The sequence below is a fragment of the Ambystoma mexicanum genome, chromosome 3p, assembly GCF_040938575.1.
Source record: "Ambystoma mexicanum isolate Mex_15411 chromosome 3p, UKY_AmexF1_1, whole genome shotgun sequence".
Classification (NCBI taxonomy): domain Eukaryota; kingdom Metazoa; phylum Chordata; class Amphibia; order Caudata; family Ambystomatidae; genus Ambystoma; species Ambystoma mexicanum.
Genome location: NC_090925.1, coordinates 1,206,050,569 through 1,206,076,888, shown reverse-complemented (window position 1 = coordinate 1,206,076,888; position 26,320 = coordinate 1,206,050,569). Strand labels below are relative to the sequence as shown.

Sequence of the window (26,320 nt, the reverse complement as noted above, 5' to 3'; positions counted from 1 at the left end):
CAAATTATTTCCTCCAGTGAATTGAAGAGCTTATCACCTGGGCTTTCCACCGACAGCCCCTAGAGGGAGAGAGCAAGGCAAGGCCCATGACATGAGGGTGAAATCAGCTGCCTGGCAATGACCCTTGGGTGAAGGTAGAGTAAATAAACCTCTACCAGAAAAGCCAGTAGTTGTGCAGGTAGACATCCCAACATTACATTACCGACAGGGGAGGGAGAAAATACTCCAAGCTATAATGTGGAGAGCACCACATTCCTCTCAAGCGGAGTACCAAAAAGCTTATGCCAAGAAAACCTCAGGTTGCAGACGTACTACCAGAGGTATTTTGTGCCAGAAGACCCACTTCTGGTGTGCTCCCCTTTTAGAAGTGATGAGTCCCCGCTGAGGACTTGTGCAGTGTCACATTTAGGTGCACCATGTGATGAACCCAATAAAGGGGACAAGCGGTTTCCCACTCGTTAGTCAACTCCACCAGACACCTGCCTTCAGTGTGTGTATTATTCTGCGCTGCGCCAGCGCAGTCTTCCAGGCAGAGGCCTTCATGATGGCAGAGTCCCTGCGTCTTAGTGTCCCCGGGAAGCAGATGCTGTCTGATCACAGCCTTGCAGCTCCCAATCCATCTGGGTGCCTCCAGATCCTTGTGTGTGCCCTGGGTGCCCTCGGCCCACACACCAGTCGTGTGGTTACGACTGACACTTAAGTCCGTGTGACCACTGCAAGCAGGGTGATCCCTGCACCTGGAAGAGTCGGGCTGGCCCGTGTGCCCGTCCGCAACCCAAGTGTATGCTGGGTGCCCCCCAGCAATGGTCTGACCAGTCTGCATCACCGCAGGTCCCGTCACAATAACGCTTAGGACTTTTGCTGTGGATTAGGGGTAGACAGCTCTTTTGTTAACCATCATTGGACTCTTGTTTTGGGTTAGATTTGAGCATCCCCAGGGGCACAGAGGTTTGTTAAGACTAGGCTTTGACATTTGGGTTACGGTCATGTTATCCTGGCCTTTGCACCCTTTTCAAAGTCATCCCTTATAACTTTTGGGCATACCTTCATACCCGCAGTCCCTTAAGGCGTTTGTCTATTCCGACTCTTCTTTATCAAATCCTCAAATAAACTTAATTAACAACTTTGATCCACCTTTTCTGTACCGTATACTACACCATTCCTGACAAGGCAGTTTGGCGAAAGTAGGTAGGCCTTGGGGGATCCACTATGTACTCCCCACAGAGTAGGATGCTCCCACATGCCCCCAGACCCCCCAAACCTCTCCTACTTTATTTATTGTATATGTATAAGGTGCCTATACAACAAATGGTGTTTGATGGCGCTACAAGACAAAAAAGACGGGGTGGGGGACAAGGGAGAAAGATAACAATAACGGTCCTACTAGGCCATGCGACATTTGAATCGTTCAAGTGCAGTAACAAGAAGTGCAAGTGATGGGGGAGGGGGGGTAAGTGCCGGTCTCTGCTAGGGTGGGAAGGGAAGTGCAGGGTGAAGAGGAGAGAGAGGGTGCAAGTGACAGGGGGAATTAAGCAGGGGGGGCACAGGGGCTAGGCAAGTGCTAAAGGGAGGCCAGTAGAGCAAGTGCCAGGAATTGCATTGGGGGCAGTGGGTGAAGGTCTACCTGCTAAATGCGAGGAGAGGGGTGGACTGGGAGGCTGGTGCCCTGGAGAACTGTCATGATGCCTACCTCCAAGGAGCCAGACCAGGCCCAGCTACCCCAGAGGCAGACATCATGTCCCCGAGGGAAGTCTCAGCAGCCCCAAGTAGGGGCCCTTTGGACTCAGTCCTGGCGCCTTTGGCGCCAGGCTCATATTGGACAACAGTCCTGGCGCCATAGGCGCCAGCCTCATAAAAGATGACTTTGTGTTTAAAGGTGCTTGGTGTAAATTTACCTGATGCAGACCATGCTGCAACATCCAGGCCATCTAGAGGCCTGAATCGGACTACTTTATCTTTGGGGACTACTTAACCACACGGGTGTGGCCGGAGGAAGAATACATACCTGAGAGGAAGGATACATACCTGGAACTACTTTGAAGGCTATTTAAGCCATGCCCAAGCAGCAACGCACGCTTCGCGTTGTTCTGCATCTAGCAGCTGGATGCTCACCGTGTCCGCTCCTGCATCCTGACTTCTGCCACGCCCGCCAGCATCCTGGAACACCTGCAAAGGGAGAAGAGAAGAGAATAGGAGAAAGAAGAGTCCTTACCTGCTAAATCCGCATCCCGGAGACATTTCGCCGACGATCCTGAAAAGGAACACATTCATTTTAAAAGCACATCGCATCGATCGATGCAGCGCCGCATTCCACTCACCTTTACTAGGTGCCTCCATGTTCATCAGTGACCATCTGGATCCAAAGCCACATTTCAGGGCCTAGGGAGAAAAAGACAAGAACAAAGGTGAGCTATGGAAGAGAATAAGAAAACCTTAATTTGCCATCATAAGACTTACCTCTTGGGTCATTCCCACTTCATTTCGGGTCGGTGCCGCATCCTGGCATTTCCGGACCCCGGCCCCTAAGGGGAAAAAGAGACATCAGCGTTAGTGAGCGAATGCTAAGACATTACCTGAACGCTCATTAAAGACTTACCTGATATCTACTGGAACTGCACCTCTCACTTCGGGTCGGTGCCATATCTCCGGCATTTCCGAACCCAGGCCCCTATGGGGAAAAAAGACACAAGCATTAGTGCATTAATCCAAGGACACTAAAGGAACCTCTCATCAAACAACTCACCTGAGTTTCCTTCGTCGGTTCCATTGCTCATCTCGGAATCTTTGTTCTGCACCTGAAATAGAGACAATGGACAATTATTATTTCGGGCTCATACTTAAACAGAATTCTCACAGTATTTTACCGGGAAGGTCAAGCAAACTTGAACTCTCTACAATCCAAGATCCAGTGAAGTAACTGGATTACAACGCGCCCCTGCATCAGAAGCATGATGGAGAGCTCGTCTTTCAGACCCTAAGGTGAGACTTCACGGGGAATCGCAGAAGGGTTTCGTGGAGGGTGAGAAGGGAGTGGGAGGCTTACACATTATCCCGCAGATTGTTAATACTCCCTTTTCACACACAGAAGGATATTTCTGCGAGCCAGACAAGCCAGATTTGAGGGTCCGGTCCTGTCCATCTTCCGAGTCCTGTGCTTCACCATAGAAGAGGCAACAGCACTCCAAACCAGGCCTGCGCCTCTGTGGGAGTCAGGTGAGCGTAACAAGAACTCAGAGGGAACGAGGTAGCCTGTCACTGCGGCAGACGGGGATGTTATCAGGGGAGGGGGAGGGGGAAGGAAGAAGAGAAAAGGAGGGTCTTGAGGATCTTCCAGGAAATTGAGATCCAGCTCAAGAGGAAGGCTGCTGTGGAGGAGAGAGATCTACCCCCCACGCTCTGCTGAGAGAAGCGTCTGATCTGCAGAGAGTTGAAGCTAGAAGACCGAAGGGCTCTAGCAGGGGGGTATTTAGGGAGAGAGAATTGGATGTAGCGGAATCGAGGACCATGCCTCAGAAAGCCTTGTGGATGATGCAGAAGGTCTTGAACTTGATCCTAGCAGCAACCGGGAGCCAGTGGAGCGATTTTAGGGCTGGACTGATGCGGACCCTGGGCATGAGGCCAAGGATAAGCCTTGCAGTCCTATTCTGGATTAGTTGAAGGGGGCAAAGAGAGGATAAAGGAAGATCGAGGAAGAGGCTGTTGCAGTTGTCCAGCCCAAAGAAGGCCATATCTCTAGAGACATTGAGTTTCTGGGGAAGGTGAGGAAAGGGAGAATGCCTCTGAGGAGGTGCAGCTGATAGTGGGCCTTCTTGGCAAGGTATGCAATGTGAGGAGAGAAGGAGAGAGAGGAGTCAAACATGACACCAAGGTTTTTAGCCTAACAAGAGGGTGAGGGGAGGGGTCCCATAGAGGGTGGCCAGAGGGTACAAGGGTGCTGGGGACCCAGTGAGAAGGATCTCATCAGTCGTACTGGCATTCAGGCAGAGATCGTTGGCAGCACACCATACCTGAATAGCAGTCAGACATTCAGGGATGAGGGAAGTGGAAGGGGAGGTAGTAGAGGGAAGTTTGAAGGAGAGCTATGTGCCGTCTGCATAATACTGGAAGCGAGCAGAGAAGGAGATCAGGTGGTCCAGTGGGGCAAGGTAGATGTTGAAGAGCCGCACCGAGAGGATAGAGCTGTGAGGGATGCTGCAAGTGGAAAGTGTGTTAGGGGAGAGAAAAGGGCACAGTTGAACCTGGAAGGTCGGTCGGAAAGGAAAGAGGTCAACCAGTCCAGTGCCAGGTCTGTGATGCCAAGGGTGGCATGATTGACCATGTCAAAGGCAAAGGAAAGATCCAGAAGGATAAGAACGGAAGGAGAGTTGGAATTGAGATTTGAAGGGAAGGAGCCAGTGGCAAATGAGTGGTTACAGAAACCAGCCAAGGTGGGCGCAAGGGAGGTCATGTTGTCCTTAATAGTTCTGGAGGAGCAGGGGAGAACCTGTTTGGAGGAGACTTTGATAGAGAAGACTTCGAATGGATTGTGTCCTCCCACGTATTCCTCATCTTGTGATAATTCGTTTGCCAGCTTAGCAGCTTCGGAAAAATTTTTCGGCAGAGGGCGCTGTGCTCGAGGTTGTGGTGTCGAATGTCCCTCGACGGGCTCCGTACCATGTCGACGTCACTGATGGTATAAGTAGCTCGAGCCGCGCCCGTTGGCTTCAGTTCCGTTTTTTGATTGCTTAGCTCTCGTGAATGGCGCGTTTCGAGATTTTCTGTCAAGAAAATGTCTTCTTCATCGACCGCTTCGACTCCCAAAACTGGGTTTAAGAAGTGTATCGACTGCGGGTCGAAGATGTCCATCACCGATCCTCACCGTATCTGTCTTTGGTGTCTGGGCTCAGACCATCGAACAGGTGACAGTGGCTCCTGTCAGTCAATGACAGAGAAGGCCCTCCGTGAGGGGAAAAGTAAGTTAGCGGTGGGGCGGGAGGTGTCGAAGGGCTCTTCGAAAGCCTTGTCTAAAAAACATAAGAAATCATCTGATTCAAAGGAATCGGAACGTTATCAAAAACATTCGAAGAGAACCCGGTCTCGTAGCAGGTCGAGACGATCTTCGTCGTCTACTAAAAAGCTCAAAAGGAGACACAGATCGCCATCGTCATCATCCGATTCATCGACGGAATTGGTTCGATGTCCCACTAGATCGGATTCCCCTTCAAAATGGAAGAGCTTTAGAAGAAAAATGATGCAGGTATTTGAGAACGAAGCCTCGACCCCCTCAAAGAAACCTCAGAAAAGCCAGACCCCGGTTGCTCCACTGGATGACGCAGGGAAGTCAGGAACTCCGACGGTAAAGCCTGGTAGTACCCATAAATCTCGAGTCGACAAATCGTTGAGAGATCCTCGAGGATCGAGTGTTTCTCCGATCCCTCATAAGAAACAAAAGTTGTCGAAGGCGAGCGCAACTTCGTCGACGCCATCGGCGCAGACAGTTTCGACGATGAAGCCTATATTATCCTCAACACCTTTGTCGAAGGCTTCGTCGAGTGCGTCGAAGGTTCCTTCGACCCCCTCGAAGAAAACACTGATTCCTTCGACAAAAAATCAAGAGGAAGAGAGAAGGTTTACACCTTTACCGAAGTCGGACTTCTTTAGATCCATGTCTTCAATTTTTGAAGAATCTGGCTCAGATGATGAAGATGTCACTCCATTTGGAGTAAAATATGGCACTAGACAAGTTCCAGAAGAACTGATAAACCCTGAGACAAAAATGAGAGACCTATCTGAGACTCTGCATTCTGCTAGTGGTGTGGACACATCACCCGAATTGCAGTTTGTTGCACCTGATCCTGCAGAACATGCAGACTCAGGGTATAGGAATTTGATGAGTAGGTTGATTGAAAATATGGGTTAGGGAAGAGCCTCCCCTACGTTTGAGCAAGACGATATGATGGACAAAATAGTCCAGGGACCCCAGAAAGACCCAGTTCTCCCTTTCCACAGGGCGCTCCAAAGAACAGTTGAAAAGAACTGGGAAAAACCTGATAGCATTGCTGCAGTAGACAGCAATCTCCCAAAGAAGTACAGAACCTCTACTTCTGATCCAGAATACCTGAGTAGACACCCTACACCAGAAAGTCTGGTTATTCAGGCCGTTACTACTTCCAGGCAGACAGCATACCCAACCATACCTCCGGACAGGGAGGACAAAAAGGTTGATGCCTGGGCTCGTAAAGTTTTTACTTTGGGTAGCATGGCCTTGAAATCGAGCAACGTCACCTGTACCCTGGCCAGGTTCACACATACCCTGTGGGAATGCATTTCGGGGGTCGCTGAACATATTCCGGAAGGCGAGGAAAGGGAAGGCTTCCTGAATATAGTCAATGACAGGAAGGAGGCAATGGGGGAATGCGTGGTTCAGAAAGTCAGGGTTTGCTCCAGATGTGCAGACCAGACTTATCAACATGCCCTTTGATGGCTCGAGGCTGTTTGGTAGTAAGGCTGATGAGAGCCTAGAAAAACTACAGACCTCGAAAGCGGCAGCTAAATCTCTTAGTGCCTCCATGAGGCAGCCTCAGAAACCCTATTCGGGCTCATTTTCCTGGAGGGGTCGTCCTTTTCGATACTACTCCTCTGTTGGTAGAGGAAGAGGACAGGCTTTTCAAAGGGGCAAAAGGAATGTTACTCATGGTGGACGAGCAAAGACTACAAAGCCATCTTCAGGAACGGCATCTATGCCCTCAGCCGCTCCTGCAGCCGCCTCCAAATCTCTCTGAGGTCTTATCATCAGGGTCGGACTGGGACAAGAAATAGGGCCATCACCCAAAAAAAAGTGGCCCACCCCTCTCCTCAAAAAAGTGGCCCACCCCTCGCCTCACGACCCTTGACCTCTGATGACATTACCAGAAGTGATGTCATTTGACCCCACCCCAAAGTGACATCCTGGGAATGTAACGCTCACCTGATTCCCACGGAGGCGCAGGTCTGGCTTCGAGTGCTGATGCTTCTTCAATGGTGAAGCGCAGGACTCTGAAGATGGACAGGAAGGGCCCTCTACTCTGGCTTCTCCAGCTCGCAGGAATATTCCCCTGTGCGTGAAAAGGGAGTATTACCTACTGACTGAGTTATGCTCAAGCCTCCCACTCTCTTCCAACCCTCCACGATACCCTTCCACGATTCCCCGTGAAGTCTCACCTTAGGGTCTGAAAGGACGAGCTCTCCATCTTGCTTCTGACGCAGGGGCGCGTTGAACCCAGTTACTTCACTGGATTGAGGTTGGATGGGAGTTCAGGTAAGCTTGATTATACTGGTAAGGCGCTGTAAAAGTTCTGTTGCAAGTTCAAAAGTTCAAGCTTTAAATAATAATGTTCATTGTCTTTTTTCAGGTGATGAATGAAGATTCCTTTGGAGACTTCTTGCAACAAAGCGCTGATGTTGATGTCTTTTCCCCATAGGGGCCGGGGTTCGGAATGCCGGAGATATGGCGCCGACCCGAAGTGAAACGTGCAGTTCCAGTAAAGATCTGGTAAGTCCTAGATGAGCGCTCAGGTAATGTTTTTGCATTCGCTCATCTAATGTCTTTGGGCCTCATTACACGGTAGGCGGTGAGCCATGGCGCTATTAGCGCCATGGCTCATGCCGGTAAAATACCGGCACCGCGTTGGCGGAAAGGGGATTTACCGCCCCATTCCAAGGTTGGAGGGGCGGTAAATCCCCCTTCCGCCATTGCCCTTCCCCATTCCCATTTCTGCCCCATAGGGCTCTATGGGAATGTGGAAGGCGCTAATTACGGCACCGCAATTTTGCGGTGCCGTAATTAACTCCGAGGTCACTTAGCGGGTTGGATTTTAACGCCTGCAAAAAGCAGGCGTTAAATCCCCCAACCCGCAAAGGGACCTCGTAGTAAGGCGGTAGGGATTTACCGGTACCGGTATTTTACCGGTACCGGTAAATCCCTATCGCCATCCGTGTAATGAGGCCCTTTGTCTCTTTTCCCCATAGGGGCCGGGGTCCTGCTTGGAAGCAGCAAGACCCGAAATGAAATGGGAATGACCCAACAGGTAAGTCTTAGAAGGAAACTGAGCTTTTCCTATTCCCTTCCTTCTCTCACCTCTTATTCTTGTCTTTTTCTCTAGGCTCTGGGAAGTGGCTGTGTATCCGGATGATCGCTGCTGAAGATGGAGGAACCCAGGAAAGGTGAGTGAAATGCAGCGCTGCAGCGATCGTAACGAAATGCTTTTAAAAATGATGTCTTCCCTTTCAGGATCGTCAGTGATGTCTCCGTGGTGCAGTTTAGCTGGTAGGTCTCTTGTCTCCCTTTCCAGGTGACCCAGGATGCTGACAGGCGTGGCTGAAGTCCAGATGCAGGAGCTGACACGGTGAGCGTCCAGCTGCGAGGAGCAGAACAACGCGAAGCGTGAGTTGCTGATCGGGTGTGGTTTAAATAGCTTTGGAAGAAATTCCAAGTGTGTATCATTCCTCCGATCAGGTATGTATCCTTCCCCGACCACACCCGGGTGGAAAGTAGTCCCACAGGTAAAGTAGTTCCTATTCAGGCCTCAAGAGGGCCTGGATGTGGCAGCATGGTCTGCATCAGGTAAGTGCACATTAAAACATTTGAACACATGTCTAGCTTTATGAGCCTGGCGCCTAAGGCGCCAGGACAGAGGTCCAACATGAGCCTGGCGCCTAAGGCGCCAGGACTGGTCCAAAGGGCCCCAGCTTGGGCCCGCTGGCACTCCCCTGGGGGAAATGATGCCTGCCTCTGGGGTTGCTGGGTCGGACCTGGCTCCTTGGAGGTAGGCATCATGACAGTACCCCCCCTCAAGGGCCCTCCCAAGGTTCTTCCCTCCGGGGGTTTGGGCTTGTTCGGAAATCTCCGGTGAAACCTTTGTACTAATCGAGGTGCGTGGACATGGTTACTAGGCTCCCACGATCTCTCCTGAGGTCCATATCCCTTCCAGTCAACAGGATAGAAGAGTTTCGACTTTACCACCTTGGAGTCTAAAATGTCTTTAACTTCGAATTCTAATTCCGCTTCAATTTGAACTGGATCTGGAGGCTTGGACAATCGGGTTCCTGGTTGTACTGGCTTCAAAAGTGATGCATGAAAAACTGGATGAATACGCATGTTGGACGGTAGATCCAGTTTAAAGGCCACTGGGTTGATTATAGCTTTGATGGGATAAGGTCCTATGAATCTGGGATTGAAGGTTCGCGGGCCCTTGAGGGGTAAATGTTTAGTTGCTAGCCATACCTGGTCTCCTACTTGGTAAGGAGGAGTTTTACTTCGGTGCAAATCAGCGTTTTCTTTATACTTTTTTTTGGCTTGCTGTAAATGAGTTGCAGCTTCTTTGAAGGCTCGGGTTATTGTGGAATGCAGATGATTTACTGCGGGCATTTCCAGGGTCAGAGGTGGATCTAGATCAGAGGTCCGAGGATGGTGACCATACAAAGTATAAAAGGGGGTTTGTCCGGTTCCAGAATGCACTGAATTGTTGTATGCATATTCTGCGATCCAAAGGATGTCTTTCCAATTTAACTCGGATTGGTGTAACATGCACCGAAGATATTGCTCGAGAGTCTGATTGGTTCTCTCGGTTTGTCCGTCGGTCTGGGGGTGGTGGCTGGTGGATAACCGCACATCTATTTGTGCTAGTTGGCAACACTTCTTCCAAAAATGTGAGATAAATTGACTTCCACGATCCGAGACTAAAATGGAAGGGAAACCATGTATGCGAACTATATTCTCCAGGAATTCCTTGGCCAAGGTGGAAGCTGAAGGCAAACCCTTTAAAGGGATAAAGTGGGCCATTTTGGAGAATAGGTCCACAATTACAAGGATTGTGTTGTAACCAGCACAAGGAGGCAGATCTGTTATAAAGTCCATTGACAGGGTGTGCCATGGTGCCGGTGGAATATCCAAGGGTTGAAGTAGGCCGGCTGGCCTTTTCTTTTGAGCTTTGTTTTGGGCGCAAATTCCACAAGACAGTACAAAAGACTTTATGTCTTTTCTCCAAGAAGGCCACCAGAAGTGGCGTTTGATTTTTTCCTCCGTTTTAGCGATACCAGGGTGTCCTTCCATTAAAGATTCATGATGATGGGCAATAACAAGTTCTTGCAATTCTTTACTTGGCAGAAACAACCGCTCCTGGAAGTAGGGTAAGTCATCCTTAATGGTGTAATGAGGACCCTTTTGACTCCATTCCAGTAAGGTTGAAGAGTCTAGAAGTTGTTTTACTTGCGTTTGGATATCCTCAATAGATTGCAATGAAGTTAAGCCTAAGATACTTTGTTCAGGTATGATGGGCACAGGTTCTAAGCTCGAATTAGGTTCTTCCATGCCAATCCGGGATAAGGCGTCTGCTTTTCCATTCTTGCAGCCAGGGTGATAGGTAATTACAAAATCAAATTCCGCAAAGAATAGAGCCCATCAGAGTTGTTGTGAAGATTGAGCTTTGGCCGTCTTTAAATACTGTAAGTTTCTGTGGTCCGTAATTACGGTGATGGTGTGCCTTGCCCCGAGAAGGTAGTGACGCCAAGCCTTGAAAGCAGATTTGATGGCCAGTAACTCTTTATCGCTAATTGCGTAGTTGATTTCAGGAGGAGAACATTTTCAGGACCAAAAGGCCACTGGGTGTAGTTGGTTAGTTTTTGGGTCCCTTTGCGACAGGACAGCTCCCATGGCCGAACTGGAAGCATCGGTTTCCAGTATGTACGGGAGATCTGGGTGCGGGTGCTTCAATACCGGTGCAGAGGTGAATTTGGTTTTCAGGTCCTGGAAGGCTTGTTCGGCTTCAAGAGTCCATTCGAAGCGTTTGTTTTTCTTTAGGAGAGCGGTGATGGGTTGGACTGTTCGGGAAAATTCCCGGATGAATCTTCGATAGAAATTGGCAAAGCCGAGCATGCTCTGAACTCCCTTCACCGAGCTTGGAGATGGCCATTTGAGAATGGCGTCCACCTTTCGCGAGTCCATTCGGACTCCTTGAGGTGTCAGGATGAATCCGAGAAACTCAACTTCTGTGGTATGAAAAACGCATTTTTCGAGTTTTGCAAATAGTCTGTGCTGGCGCAGTTTCTCAAGAACTGCCCTAACATGTTTTCTGTGATCAGATTCTGAAGAAGAGTACACCAGGATGTCGTCAATGTAAACAATGACGCAGACATCGATAAGTTCCCGAAGAACATCATTCATAAAGTACTGAAAGGCGGCAGGTGCATTGCACAAACCGAAGGGCATCACCTGATATTCGAAGAGCCCAAATTTGGTGCGGAATGCAGTCTTCCATTCGTCGCCTTCTTTTATGCACACCAGGTGATAAGCTCCTCGGAGATCTAACTTGGTGTACACACAAGCGTCTTTCACCTGGTCGATAAGCTCAGGGATCAAGGGCAGAGGATAACGATTCTTAATCGTTATTTGATTTAGGGCGCGATAGTCTATACACGTTCTAAGGTCGCCTTCTTTTTTTGGCACGAAGAACAGAGCTGAAGAGACAGGAGACTTGGACGGGCGAATAAAACCATTGGCTAGGTACTGATCTAAATACTGACGCAAATGCAGGTTCTCAGGTTCCCTAAGAGCATAAATCCTACTACAAGGTAGTTGAGCATTGGGTACCAGATCGATCTGGCAATCATAAGACCGATGGGGAGGTAACGTGTTAGCCTGTTCTTTCTGAAAAACGTCTTGGAATTCTTGGTATTCTGACGGTAGCTGTACAGGGGTGGAAGTTGCTGTGGCTAGACCCATAGCTGGATTTCTTGGATAACAAGTTGGTTCACAATCAGGAAAACTTATCTTCTTTGCTCGCCAGTCAATTCTGGGATTATGTGTTTCTAACCAAGGAATTCCAAGAATTACTTGAAATTGTGGGGCCTTGATCACATCAAACACGATTGCTTCCCGATGTCCATCCTGACCCACCAGTGTCACTTCAACAGTGGAATGCGTTACAGGCCCTGAGGCTATTTCGGTTCCATCTACTGTAGTAATGACATCTTGGGTTACTTTCGGGCGGAGAGGAAGCTTAATCCTGGAAGCCAATTCACGGTCTATGTAATTTCCAATAGCTCCACTGTCGATGTATGCTTTTATAGCATGCAACTGCTGAGGCTGTTTTGGGTCCACGAGCACCATTGGCATGACGAAATGCGAGGTCAAAGAGTTAGTTTTCAAGCTCGGCAAGCGGACCCCTACGCTTGCCGGGCTAGGTCGTTTCCCGAATCAGGTGTCACTAATTCGTTATCAGTAGCTCCAACCACCTTCTTAAGTGGTTTAACTGGACAATTTCGAAGAAAGTGACCGGAAGTCCCGCAATACAGACAAAGTTGCATTTGCCGCCTTCTCTCTCGTTCTTTCTGCGTTAATGGTCCTTTAACACCACCGATTTGCATAGGTTCAGATACGTCGGTACTCTTGGAGGTAGCGTGGGTTTTGATCGGTGCTCGGTTTTCATACTTGAACCGATCTGCTTTTCTATTTTGAAGTCTGTGATCAAGTTGAACCACCAAGTCAATGTAGTCTGCGCAGACCTGGGTGGGTTTACTATCTGAGCTAGAACATCCTTAAGCTCTCCGCGCAGGCCTCAATGAAACAATGTGATCCTTTTGCTTTCTGGCCATCCAATTTCCACAACCAGTCTGTTAAAGGTGGCTATGTAGGACAGAAGATCCTGATTACCTTGTCGTAAGGATAGCAGTTCGTTATCAAGGGCCTGTCCTTGAGAGTGTCGAGCGAACAATCTTTCCATGCTGGCCTGGAAGCCCTGAAAATTCTGGAGAATGGGATCATCCTGATTTACCAATGGAATAGACCAATCGGCAGCACTGCCACTGAGGTAAGATAGTATAAAGGCTACCTTGATCTGGTCATTAGGGAAGGCTCCGGGTCTGCATAGAAAGTGTAAACGACATTGGTTCATAAAGGTGGCATATTTCTTGGGATCCCCCGCAAAACGTTCAGGCGGGGCCAAAGGCATGTGTCCAGGTAGATTAATTTGTACCGGGCTACTCAAACCCATTGATGTGGAAATGTCTCTGGAATTAGGTAAAGGAGTGTGCCCTGCCTGGGCCTGTAATAACCTTTTGGCTAGGTCATCAGTTCTTTCCTTAGATAAGATCAGTTCTCTTTTGAGAGCGTTAGTCTCCTGGAGGGCTGAGTGCACCTCTGCCCGTAATTCCCCCAAAAGCTGGGCCAGCTGGTCAGTCTCGGAAGTCTCCATAGCGCCCGGGTGGGAAATTGTGGGTAGGCTTCGCGTTCTGTAACGCTCACCTGATTCCCACGGAGGCGCAGGTCTGGCTTCGAGTGCTGATGCTTCTTCAATGGTGAAGCGCAGGACTCTGAAGATGGACAGGAATGGCCCTCTACTCTGGCTTCTCCGGCTCGCAGGAATATTCTCCTGTGCGTGAAAAGGGAGTATTACCTACTGACTGAGTTATGCTCAAGCCTCCCACTCTCTTCCAACCCTCCACGATACCCTTCCACGATTCCCCGTGAAGTCTCACCTTAGGGTCTGAAAGGACGAGCTCTCCATCCTGCTTCTGACGCAGGGGCGCGTTGAACCCAGTTACTTCACTGGATTGAGGTTGGATGGGAGTTCAGGTAAGCTTGATTATACTGGTAAGGCGCTGTAAAAGTTCTGTTGCAAGTTCAAAAGTTCAAGCTTTAAATAATAATGTTCATTGTCTTTTTTCAGGTGATGAATGAAGATTCCTTTGGAGACTTCTTGCAACAAAGCGCTGATGTTGATGTCTTTTCCCCATAGGGGCCGGGGTTCGGAATGCCGGAGATATGGCGCCGACCCGAAGTGAAACGTGCAGTTCCAGTAAAGATCTGGTAAGTCCTAGATGAGCGCTCAGGTAATGTTTTTGCATTCGCTCATCTAATATCTTTGTCTCTTTTCTCCATAGGGGCCGGGGTCCTGCTTGGAAGCAGCAAGACCCGAAATGAAATGGGAATGACCCAACAGGTAAGTCTAAGAAGGAAACTGAGCTTTTCCTATTCCCTTCCTTCTCTCACCTCTTATTCTTGTCTTTTTCTCTAGGCTCTGGGAAGTGGCTGTGTATCCGGATGATCGCTGCTGAAGATGGAGGAACCCAGGAAAGGTGAATGAAATGCAGCGCTGCAGCGATCGTAACGAAATGCTTTTAAAAATGATGTCTTCCCTTTCAGGATCGTCGGTGATGTCTCCGTGGTGCAGATTAGCTGGTAGGTCTCTTGTCTCCCTTTGCAGGTGACCCAGGATGCTGACAGGCGTGGCTGAAGTCCAGATGCAGGAGCTGACACGGTGAGCGTCCAGCTGCGAGGAGCAGAACAACGCGAAGCGTGAGTTGCTGATCGGGTGTGGTTTAAATAGCTTTGGAAGAAGTTCCAAGTGTGTATCCTTCCTCCGATCAGGTATGTATCCTTCCCCGACCACACCCGGGTGGAAAGTAGTCCCACAGGTAAAGTAGTTCCTATTCAGGCCTCAAGAGGGCCTGGATGTGGCAGCATGGTCTGCATCAGGTAAGTGCACATTAAAACACTTGAACACATGTCTAGCTTTATGAGCCTGGCGCCTAAGGCGCCAGGACAGAGGTCCAACATGACTGCGTCCAAAGGGCCCCAGCTTGCGCCCGCTGGCACTCCCCTCGGGGAAATGATGCCTGCCTCTGGGGTTGCTGGGTCGGACCTGGCTCCTTGGAGGTAGGCATCATGACAGGGAAGCGATGAAACAAGACTTTTCACCCCTTGACAAAACAGGAAGTGGCATCAAATAGCATTGTTCCTAAGTACACTAAGGGGCTGATTCATGGAATTTGTGCGCCGAAAAATGGGGATTTGTGCGCCATTCTGCCTGCAAATCCCCATTTGTTAAACAGGGATTTGTGGCCAGAATGGCGCACAAATCCCCATTTTGTGGTGCACAAATTTCATGAATCAGCCCCTAAATTACTGTGAATCCAAGCAGACGTCCAAGGCCAAATGATAATGTTATAGTATAGCACTTACGCTTAAGCTCTTTTTTTTAGAACAAATATGCATACAATATCACCCAACCTGTGTTGGTACTCATTTATCGACCTAAGAAGGGTGAAAGGCTTTTTGAAAAAAAAAAAAAAAGTTGAACAAAACATTTATTTTTACTTTTTTCTTTCTTCCAAACCAGCCCAGGCATGGCCAGAAACCAGCCCCCACTCCCCAGGGACGATTTCGGCACGGCCACGGGCCGAAAGGCTGAGGGGCCAATCCGACCCTGCTTATCATACAAAACACCATTGGGAGGCAGAATCTCTCAGCATCTGAAAGAATGGCGGGGCATTACTTCAGATGCTTGGGCACTGGAAATAGTAGCTCAAGGTTACTGCCTTCCCTTCCTAAGAAGAACTCATGATCATCCACCAGGAGCCAGCTCTACCAAAATTCCAGATACGCTCCTTTAGCAGGAAATTATAACCCTGCTAGAGAAAGGTGCAATAGAACATGTACCTGTAGCGGAGAGGAACAAGGGCTGGTACTCCCCCTATTTTCTCATCCCCAAAAAGGACGGAGGATTGAGACCCATCTTGGACTTGAGAAAACTAAACAAATTCCTCAGGAAAGACAAGTTCAAGATGGTAACTCTTTCCCAAATCCGTCAGGCTCTCCAACTCCAAGACTGGTTAGTATCATTGGACCTTCAGGATGCTTATTTTCATGTGCCAATCCATCCCAAGCACAGAAAAAATACATGAGGTTCGCAGTTGGCGGTTCTCACTATCAGTTTCGAGTTCTGCCATTCGGGCTGACCTCCGCCAGAGGGTTTCACCAAACTGATGGCGGTAGTGGCAATGAGTCTCAGGAGAGGGGGGATTCATGTCTACCCCTACCTGGACGACTGGCTTATCAGAGCACGTTCTCCAGAACAAGCTCAGGAACACCTGTCGACCACCTGCCACTTCCTCCACAACCTGGGCTTCTCCCTCAATTTCAAGAAGTCCCACATGATACCATCCCAACAACTCCAGTTTATCGGAGCAGTTTTGGACACTTCCTCGGGCAAAGCCTCGCCGCCCGAGGTGAGAGCTCTCCACATCCAGCAGATGGTAACAAAATTCCAGAAAGCCCAGCATCTGCCGGCCTTCGATTTCCTGAGATTGCTAGGCCTCATAGCATCCTGCATTTTTCTGGTGCCAGAGGCCAGACTGAGAATGAGATCCCTGCAATGGGCCCTCAGAACTCAGTGGTCCCAATTCTCGGGGAATATGTCAGATCTTCTGCAAGTCCTGAGCACAGTTGCTCAGGTTCTATCATGGTGGGCTTGCAACGACAACATCCTCAAGGGAGAATCTTTTTGGCAACCATGACCGGAGATAAGAGTAGTGACGGACGCCTCACTCACGGGGTGGGGAGCTTACACCAACGATCTGACAATCAGCAGACGTTGGTCTACATCGGAGTCCAAACTACACATCAACCTATTGGAGCTGAGGGCAATCAGACTAGCGCTGAAGGCCTTCCTGCCCTCCGTACAGAGAAAGAATGTCCTGATAATGACAGACAACACAGTGGCCATGTACTACCTCACCAAAAGAGGGGGCGTAGGATCACTTCCTCTGTGCAGAGAGGCAATGCAGCTCTGGTTCTGGGCAATACAAGAAGGAATCTCTCTGTCGGCAGTTCACCTAGCCGGAGAGCAGAACACGGCGGCAGACGCTCTGAGCAGGCAGAGCACAGTCTCCCACGAGTGGGAGTTGGCTCAGGAAGTCCTTCTGGAGATCTTCGCCCTTTGGGGAACCCCTCGAGTGGATCTGTTCGCAACCATGGTAAACCGGAAGTGCGATCAGTATTGCTCAAGGGAATTTCCCCCGAGAGGAGCTCTAGGGGACGTGTTCGTAGTGGATTGGGATTTTCCCCTGCTGTACGCATTTCCTCCAGTCCCTGTGATTCCTCAAGTAATCAGGAGGTTGAGAAAGTTCAGGAAAACCATGATCCTAATTGGCCCAGATTGGGCCAGGAGAACGTAGTACCCGGACCTTCTAGACATGTCCATCTGCCCTCCAGTATGTCTTCCACAAAGAGAGGATCTTCTCTCGCAAGAGGAAGGTTGGGTTCCCCATCCAGAGGTCAACACACTCAACCTTCATGCATGGTTTCTGAGAGGTTGAGATACAAGGATTGGGATCTTCCGGATGACATAATGGAGATTTTGCTTTCGGCCAGGAGGCCAGCAACAAAATCCTTGTACCGGTGTCGTTGGAATAAGTTCAGTAACTGGTGCAAAGATAGGGATGTGGACCCTTTTCAATGTAGCACACCAATGGTGCTTTCCTTCCTATTACATCTAGCCAATCTGGGGCTCCAGATCGGAACAATCAAAGGATATCTTGCTGCGCTGTCCATTTTTAAGCGCTCCTTGGAAGAGGTTTCTTACTTTAAAATACCATTAATAATACAGTTCCTAAAAGGACTTACAAATGTATATCCACCAATACCATTTCATGTTCCAACTTGGGATTTCAATTTAGTTCTTAAATTCCTAACATGTATACCATTTGAGCCTCTGCATTCCTGTCCATTGAGGCTTTTAACACTAAAGACTGTTCTTCTTGTGGCATTGACATCAACCCGCAGGGTTAGTGAACTACAGGCTCTCTCATGTAAACCTCCATACACCACATTTTACAAGGACAAAGTAGTTCTGAAAGTTAAACCATCTTTCTTACCGAAAGTAGTTTCCGACTTCCATTTGTCGCAGAAAATTGTTTTACCAACATTCTGTCCTCCTCCTCATTTGGGAAAAGAAGAGGAGAGATTACATAGGCTGGACCCCAAGAGGGCCCTCAGCTTTTACATTGCAAGAATGACAAAATTACGTCAAGATGACCAACTTTTTGTGGGAAATACACAGGTCGTAAATTGGGGTTCGTGCTAACAAAACAAACCATATCCCGCTGGATTATTCTAGCTATACTGGAATGCTACAGATTAGCAGGAAAAGACCCACCGGATGGGCTACGTGCTCACTCCACAAGGGGAATGGCTACTTCTGTGGCTTTGAAGAGGGGAGTCCCTGCTAAAGATATTTGCTCGGCTGCAACATGGGCATCAATGCATACCTTCATCAAGCATTACTGCTTAGATGCCTCCTCCTCGAATGAGGGTCTATTTGCCAGAGCAGTACTTCACTCTGTACATGAAAACAAGAACTAGCACTCCCACCTCCAAATTGGTTACTGCTATGGGAGTCTATCACAAGATGAGGAATACGTGGGAGGACACAATCCATTCGAAGAACAAGTTACTTACCAACTGTAACGTTCTTTCGACTGGATGTTCCTCCCACGTATTCCCCATCGACCCTCCCAGCCTACCCCGCAGAACAGTTTAAGTTCTCTTACAATTTCCTCTCACGATGGGCCTATCAGTCACAGCATACGCCTGGATGTTCCACAAGTATTTCCTCCAAAAAACAGAACTAAAGCCAACGGGCGCGGCTCGAGCTACTTATACCATCAGTGACGTTGACACGGTACGGAGCCCGTCGAGGGACATTCGATGCCACAACCTCGAGCACAGCGCCCTCTGCCGAATTTTTTTCCCGAAGCAGCAAAGCTGGCAAACGAATTATCACAAGATGAGGAATACGTGGGAGGAACATCCAGTCGAAAGATCGTTACAGTTGGTAAGTAACTTGTTCTCTAGATACTTCCTCTGTGCTATGGACTAGAAAGAGGACAGTGGGAGGGAAGGGAAGAGGGGGTCCAATGGAGGCCTGAGAACTGGGGGGCCAATGGAGGCCTGAGAACTGGGGGGAGAGGGGAGTAGAGGAGGGTGAGGACAGGATGCCCTGAGGTTTGGTTAAGAAGTGGGAGGCCTGTAAATTAAAGAGGGTCAGGGATGGCAGGGGAGAAGTGGAGACTGCAGTAGGATTGGCGAGTTCCTTGCAGATTTTAAGCAGTTTGCCCGTGTTGTTAGAGTCCCAAGAGATGCAGGCTTGGATATGGGCCATCTTCTTCGAGCAGATGGAGAGTCTGCACTGCCTTTGGAGCAGGCGGCAGGCCAGACTGTCAGAGGATGTGCCTGATGCCACCACTTCCGCTCAGCAACTCTGCACTGCCTCTCTACATGGGACTTTATCACGGGGCTGGGAAGTCTGAACTAAAATAGCATTATTTCACTTCTGGCACCGATAATTGTATTTGTTTGTTTATATATTTATTTGGATCTCTGAAGAAAAGCTGAAGATGGTCAAATGCTTTCTCTCCTCTGAAGCACTAGTGTGAAAATGCTAATTGCGCAATGAAGGTGCGCATGTGTCCAGTGCACGATTGCCAGAGGGATGAATGAATGTGTGAGACTCTCTCAGGGCTGCGTTATATGTGTCATGCAATGTCTCTTCATTGTGCACTGGGAGCGTGCAGGTTTCCAGTACAGATTTGTCAGAGGGATGAATGAACGTTTGAGACACTTTCATGAATGTGTGATATGTGGCATGCACTGTCTTCATTGTGCAGTGAGGATCTGCAGCTTTGCCAGCGGGATGAATTGATGTATGAGACACTTTCAGGGATGTGCGATATGTGGCATGCACTGTCTTCATTGTGCAGTGAGGATCTGCAGCTTTGCCAGAGGGATGAATGACACGTTCAGGAATGTGTGATATGTGGCATGCACTGTGTCTTCATTGTGCAGTGAGGATCTGCAGCTTTGCCAGAGGGTTGAATGAATGTTTGAGACTCTTTCAGGGATATGTGATATGCGGCATGCACTGTGTCTTCATTGTGCAGTGATGATCTGCAGCTTTGCCAGAGGGATGAATTAATGTTTGAGACTCTTTCAGGGATATGTGATATGCGGCATGCACTGTGTCTTCATTGTGCAGTGAGGATCTGCAGCTTTGCCAGAGGGAGGAATTAATGTTTGAGAATATTTCAGGGATGTGTGATATATGGCATGCACTGTGTCTTCATTGTGCAGTGAGGATCTGCAGCTTTGCCAGAGGGTTGAATGAATGTTTGAGATTCTTTCAGGGATGTGTGATATGTGGCATGCACTGTGTCTTCATTGTGCAGTGAGGATCTGCAGCTTTGCCAGAGGGATGAATTAATGTTTGAGAATATTTCAGGGATGTGTGATATGTGGCATGGATCTCCAAAGCTGAAGGACAATTAAGCCATTGACCGTTTGTTGAATGGGGATAATGGGAAACTATTAGTATTTATCCATCATGGCGGTGTCGGTTGCGCAGAAATTGGAATTATGATTGTTTTATTATTGGCTGTGTGTTTTTGATATGTTTAAATTATACATATTTTTCATGTTGCAGATTATTCCTGAACAGGGACCGCCCGGTCCACCAGGACCAATGGTAAGTGTGTGTTATATTGTATTTTTCTTCATATATATATATATAATTATAAGGCTAACTTAAAATGTGCTAGTCTATCGCCATGTACCTGATTGTTATCATTATTACTGTTAGGGTATTTATTGAGTGGGGACCTAGCTTCAAGAAGTAATGGAGCGCTTTACAGGCATAGGGTGGAGAACATGGTGAGGGGAGCAGAGAAACGAGGCAGTGCGGAGCTAGTAGGGGCTGGGGAAGGTGGGCAATTTGGTAGCAAGGGATCTACAATCAACCAGAGGAGGAAATAGTGGGGAGCAGATCACCCAATCTCAGGTGGGGTGGGGGTGAATGGTTTGTGGGCGTAGGTGTTAGGGAGGAGCCATTCCTTAAAGAGGAGGGTCTTGAGCTCTTTCCTGATTGGCAGAAGAGAGTGGGTGGGTCTCTTGTTGATGGAGAGGAGGTTCCAGAGTCTTGGAACATTAACAGAGAAGGTCTCTTCTGGTTCTTTCCTTTCTGCACCAGTTGAGTTAATATCTGCACGCGTCATTCTGGTGGATCTTAGGCCTCCAGAGAGGCCAAGTGTCTCAGTGAGGTAGCTTGGGGACTTCAGAGTGACATCCTTGTAGATGATGCAGCAGGATTGAAGATCAGACTGGCGTGCAGAGGGGGAGCCAGTGCAGTTCAATGAGGGTTAGAGTGATCTGGTTGATATTTCCAGAGTCCTTTGTTGAATCTTCCTGCAGTATGCAGGACACATCTCAGGGGTGCTAGGTGAGTCACAGCAAGGCCTTCCAGAATGATATTCCCAACATCCAGGTGGGAGAGGACCAAAGGCTTGGACAGCAGATCTGAAGTTTGTTCTGGGTAAAGGGCTGGCTTGATTCTCTGCAGGAGTGAAAGTTATTAACAAACCATTTTTGTCTGCCTTGCTATGTGCTGTTTGAGGGAGAGTTGTCTGTAGATTATGAACCCAAGAGACTTGGCACGTGTGACCAGCTGTGGAGGGGGTGGGGGGGCTAAGCCCTCAAGGTGCATAGCAAAGGGCCAGGTCTGGATGTCAGGGTGTTCAGTGTTATAGGTCAGGAGTAGGCATTGGGTCTTGGAGGGGTTGAGCTTCAGGTAAGCACTGGGCATCCACAACTGGATCATTGAAAGGCAGGCCTTGAGCCTGTGGATGTCTTTGATGGAGGATATCCTGAGGTACATCTGAGTGTCATCTGCATATTGGTGGATGTGGATGTTGTGTGGAGCAAGGAGGGTTTCAAGTGGTTCCATGTGAAGATTTAGGATGACGGGGGAGAGGATGGACCCATGCAGGACTCTACAGGTGATGGTAGAGTTGGTGATCAGGAAGAATCTACTTGTAAAAGCTGGTGGCAATTAGAAAGGTAATATTTGAACCAGGAAGATCTCACTGATCCCCATGCAGCGATGTAGATTGTCAGTGAGTGTCTGGTGGTCTACTGTGTCAAATGCTGCTGAGAGTTCATGGTGAACCAGGAGGCAAGGATGGCCACCATTGAGGATTTTAATGGCATCACCCTTATGGTAGCTGTTTCTGTACTGCATGTAGGTCTGAAGCCAGATTGGTTGGCTGAAGGAGGTTGGCTTTGATGTGTTGGAGGAGTTGCATGGCTACTGCTTTCTCAAGGATCTTACCTACGAAGGGAAGATGGGTGATGGGGTGGTAGTTGCCGAGGTAATCGGGCATCCATGTTGGTTTCTTGAGAAGTGGGAGGATTTGTTCAGTCCTGCGTCACTCCACCAAATTGCGCACAGCTGCCTCAGATGCTGCAAACTTGCCCCTGCATGCAAACATCAGTGTGCCCCCCCCTTCACTCAGACATATCATAGCAGAAGGCACAGTTTACGCAGCTATGGGCCCAATGACTTGGGGATAGCAAAAGCAATTGTGCATGCTGGCTCCCACCCAGTTAAAGGCATTGCCCCAGCCAGATCCACCTATGACCACCAAACACTGCAGCATATTATTCACATCGCGCATACAGCTCAATCGTTTTGAACCATCCAAGTGGATGAAATCAGATTTAGCATAGAGAGCCCGTTGAAATCTGTGGATGGTATTTGCCTAGCTGCAGTTATGAACTGGCTCCAGGGTGGGTGACACACGCCAATGCCTTGTGAGTTGCAAGGTATGCCTCACCATTCTGTTAGGAAAGGATGATACCTTGCATGTGATGATTCCGTGAGTGAGACAAGGCACACAGCAGACTGGTGCACGCCGCACAAATGATCAAAAATATGTATAAAAATAGTACAGACCTTCAAACTGTGTATGAACAAGGTTTTTATGAGTGTGGATGGTGGTGTATTTTGGGCTGGAAAATGGCCTGATATCATTCAGGTGTTAGCCAGCAACATGGAGATGAAAATATGTTTCAGGAACTGCTGGGAACCAACATAAATACCAATACCGGTAATTGTTAGGGCAGGGCCACCACCACCAAGTAGGTAACATGCAACTTGCCCAGGCAGAGAACCAGCGTGTTATGGAGTAGGAGGCACCGAAGATCCACAGAGAGAGGGGAGAAGTCCGTCCTTCATTTTGTTCCCCTTTTCTGCGTATGCAGCACAACCTTTCCTGGTCCTTTTCTACTGCATGTCCCTACTTTCGGCCAGCGTTCTCTCCCTCTTACATCATTTCTTTTTTTAGTTCCATTCTGTATTCCTTTTGTTTTTTATTCAATCCCCTGCTTTCTTTCGATCTTTTACCCCTGTTTTTTTTCTCATTTGACACTTGATTTGCTCTTTTCCTCCTTAATTGCCTTTTGTTTTCCGTGCAATGTTCACTTTCTCCCCTCCCCCTTACCCCGTCCGCCTCCCTCTTTTCTTTCATTCTGGAATTCTTCTACATATTCTTTCTGCATTTTCTCCTTTCATTCCTGTGTTCATGTTCTTTACCTTTTTCCACGCACTCACCCGATTCTTGATCTTTCTCCCCCTCGTTTTCTCACTTAGTGCATCCAGCACCTCAAGACCGACCCCCCACCTCACCCTCCCTGTCTTTCTCTTATAGTTTGATTTGAATTTGGCTTTTATTGTCAGGTGTTTCAGCACCCACTCAACCCTGACAATCCCCTCTGTGGGGAACTGGGGGGAACTAATGGTCCCAACTTGTCTAAGGCTGGCAGCGCCCTGCGAAAGGTAGGGCCATTTAGGATGATAAAGAGGTGTTGTGGGAGGGGGCGCACTACAGGGAAAAGCAGGCTTCTGGCTTTTGTCCTTGGTCAGTGCGCCGCTCACACGGATGTTAATCTAAGACAGTGGGCCTCATTACAGATCTGGCGGTAAGCCTGCCGGTGATACTGGTGGCTTGCCGCCAGACCCGAAACAACCCCGGTGGCCGGGAAGTCAGGCGCCGGAAATTTTGTAACTCCCCATTCCAATTGAGTCCCTTTGGACTCAATGGGAGTGGGGAACAAGGAAGCACCGGCACCGCTAATAACGGTGCCAGTGTTTCCGTGAAACTCTGCGGGCGGGTGCCATTACGTCCGGCAGGTCTGACCATGGCAGGCAGGACGGCACCCGCTAGCCGAGTTGTACTGTGCCGGTCCGGTAACAATGGTGCCACTGCCAGTACGCCTACCGGCGTCAGACCCTCACTGCCTGTCCCTGATGCGGGGAGACCGATACAAAACTGCCCGTGCAGCGCCCCTCCCCGCACTCTGAGTACCGGACGCGGCCCCCTTTGCCCGCCCATAGAAACGGGTCTGGTGACAGACTTACTGATTTAAAGGAAGAAGGCCGGAAATGAAAGAAAAAAGCAAGACGTCTTGGCTAAATTGAAGTTATGTACTTTATCAGAATGCTAAATTACACAAAAATAAAGGGTGGGTTGGAGGGGAGTGTGTCTGGGCTACGACACATGTGTTTTGTTTTTGTGGATTTGCTCTCACGAACGATGGTGGTTTTATTTTTACAGGGGCTTCCAGGAATTCAGGGACCGAAGGTGAGTCAAACATGCCTGCAGTACACGTTAGTTGTCAACGTCTGTCATGTATTACTGTACATTCCAGTCAAGCCGTGTATCCATCCCCTCTCCATTATATACCGCGCTCCTCTCCTACCCCACGAATAGCACCAAACCGTTGGCATGCACTGTGGTTTACTTCCGGAATTCATTCTTGTTTTGACTGGTATTCATTCAACTGATGGCAGGGGAGGGAGTTTGGGAGGTGGGGGTTTATTTGTATCGGTGGGGTGGGGGGGCGGGTATTGCTCAGGAATGCAGTACCTAGAATTTAAGGAGACTGTTTTACATTTTACAAAACATATCAACATATCTGCTTAGCTTGTTATAATTTCATAGGGAAAAATTAAATTCATGGAAGATTTAGACCCGCCGCAATTAACACAACTACTAAATGAGCCAGTGCTTGACTAGACCCTTCGGAAAACGGTTGCTAGACACAAAGCCATTGGCCTATTATAGCAATACTAATAATAATATAGCCTTATACACTGAAGGGGGGGCATTATCACGCGATAATTGCCTTGCACCACAAGTTTGGGAAGGGTCATTATCCCAAGTGATCATGACCCCTCCCAAGGTCTATGAGGCTATTGGCACATAGAGGTACTAGCAAATCGTCTTCTGGTGGTGAAGTAAAAAAATGTTCTTTTATTAGTGAGAAAGTAAATCAACAAAAACAGTAAATTCAATGTGGTTTTATTTTGTAGTATTTAAATAACAGGTGCTGTGTTCATAATTTAAGCATTTCAATTGCAAACCTGTTCAATCTAATCGCGTTTAATATGAACATGGACAAGGGGTCGTGAAAAAGTAAGCAGTTTCTCTATAAGAAAGGGAAAGCGTTTTCTCATGCGTTCGCTTTGTCTCCGTTTTGTTAAATACGAAGCTGCAGTGGAAAAAACGGGGTCTCCTATAGAGGAAGTGTGCTGCTGAAAGACATGGTGACTGAAAATTGCATTATTGTTTACCTGTCTGCTTTTGAAGTCCAAATGTTCAGAATGCAGTCAATACTGGTAGTTATTGACTGCACTCTGAACATTCTGATTCGCTAAGAGGAGGCCACGAACAATCTCCATGTGCTAGTAACTATTATACAGCGCTTGCCAACAACGTTTTGGCGGTTTTGCAGCACTTTTAAGTAACAAGTATTATTACACAATATCCCTAATTTATCATCAACCTTAAAGGGGTGGAAGGGTGAGTTCAGCCCTGCCGGAAATGAAACCTGTGACCCTCAGGTTAAGTGGGGGCGCTAAACTACTGACCTAAAGTGCACCCGCCTTGTCTGCGCCCCTGTTCTCAGCGGGAGCCCCAGCGCAAGCGGCACTTTCCACACTTTTCATTCCAGGGTATCTACAAGAACCCCGTGAGCAGCCACTCTTCCTTGGAAAGGAGACATTTTTCCACACCAAATGTTGACATGTCAAGTTTTCTTATCACACGAAGATGTGGTGAAGCACCTGTTCAATATAGGGTTTAATTCCTTTCATGTAGATTCACATTTTACAATATTATCTTCTGGGCGCTGGTACACACACGGGTCAATACCAACTTTCGCTAAATTATGGTTTTGTTGATCTCTTTGCTGCAATTTTTACCACTTTTGACTGCAAAAAGGTAAGTTGTGATAATGTATATAGAATGGCGGTTGGTGGAGTAAGTGCGGTGCAGGGGCTTCTACCCGCCACCACCCTCGTATTTTATGGGTACAGAAAAGTGGTATAGGCGGTGACAAAAAGAAATAATGGGCGAATCATTTTCCGTACTCATTCCTACATCCCACAGAGGCACGTGCGTATGCCCACTTCAGAAAGCACGATAGTACATAGGGTATATTTCTCTTGTACACAGTGCCCTGTGTGAGATTTGTGCACCCCCACCCCCAGCTCACCACAAATGCAGAACTTCAGGGGGCTCAGTTCTGTGTACAAAAGAACTGAGCGGCTGTTCTTGTAAAGTGTGTTTAAGGGCGCCTTGCCGCCAGCTCAGTGTCATTTTTACGCCGTGGGTGCACCCTTGTGCGGCTGCACCC

At 48.4% G+C, this 26,320-nt stretch overlaps 1 protein-coding gene across 1 annotated transcript in view; it reads left to right on the top strand.

Annotated features, from left to right (window-relative positions):
- COL23A1 (collagen type XXIII alpha 1 chain) overlaps positions 1-26,320 on the top strand; it is a 395,547-nt gene that overhangs the window by 318,719 nt on the left and 50,508 nt on the right. Inside the window, exons 18-19 of the mRNA XM_069652640.1 lie at positions 20,274-20,315; positions 24,238-24,264. Coding sequence (XP_069508741.1) covers positions 20,274-20,315; positions 24,238-24,264 — 69 coding nt within the window. The remainder of the gene's footprint in view (positions 1-20,273; positions 20,316-24,237; positions 24,265-26,320) is intronic.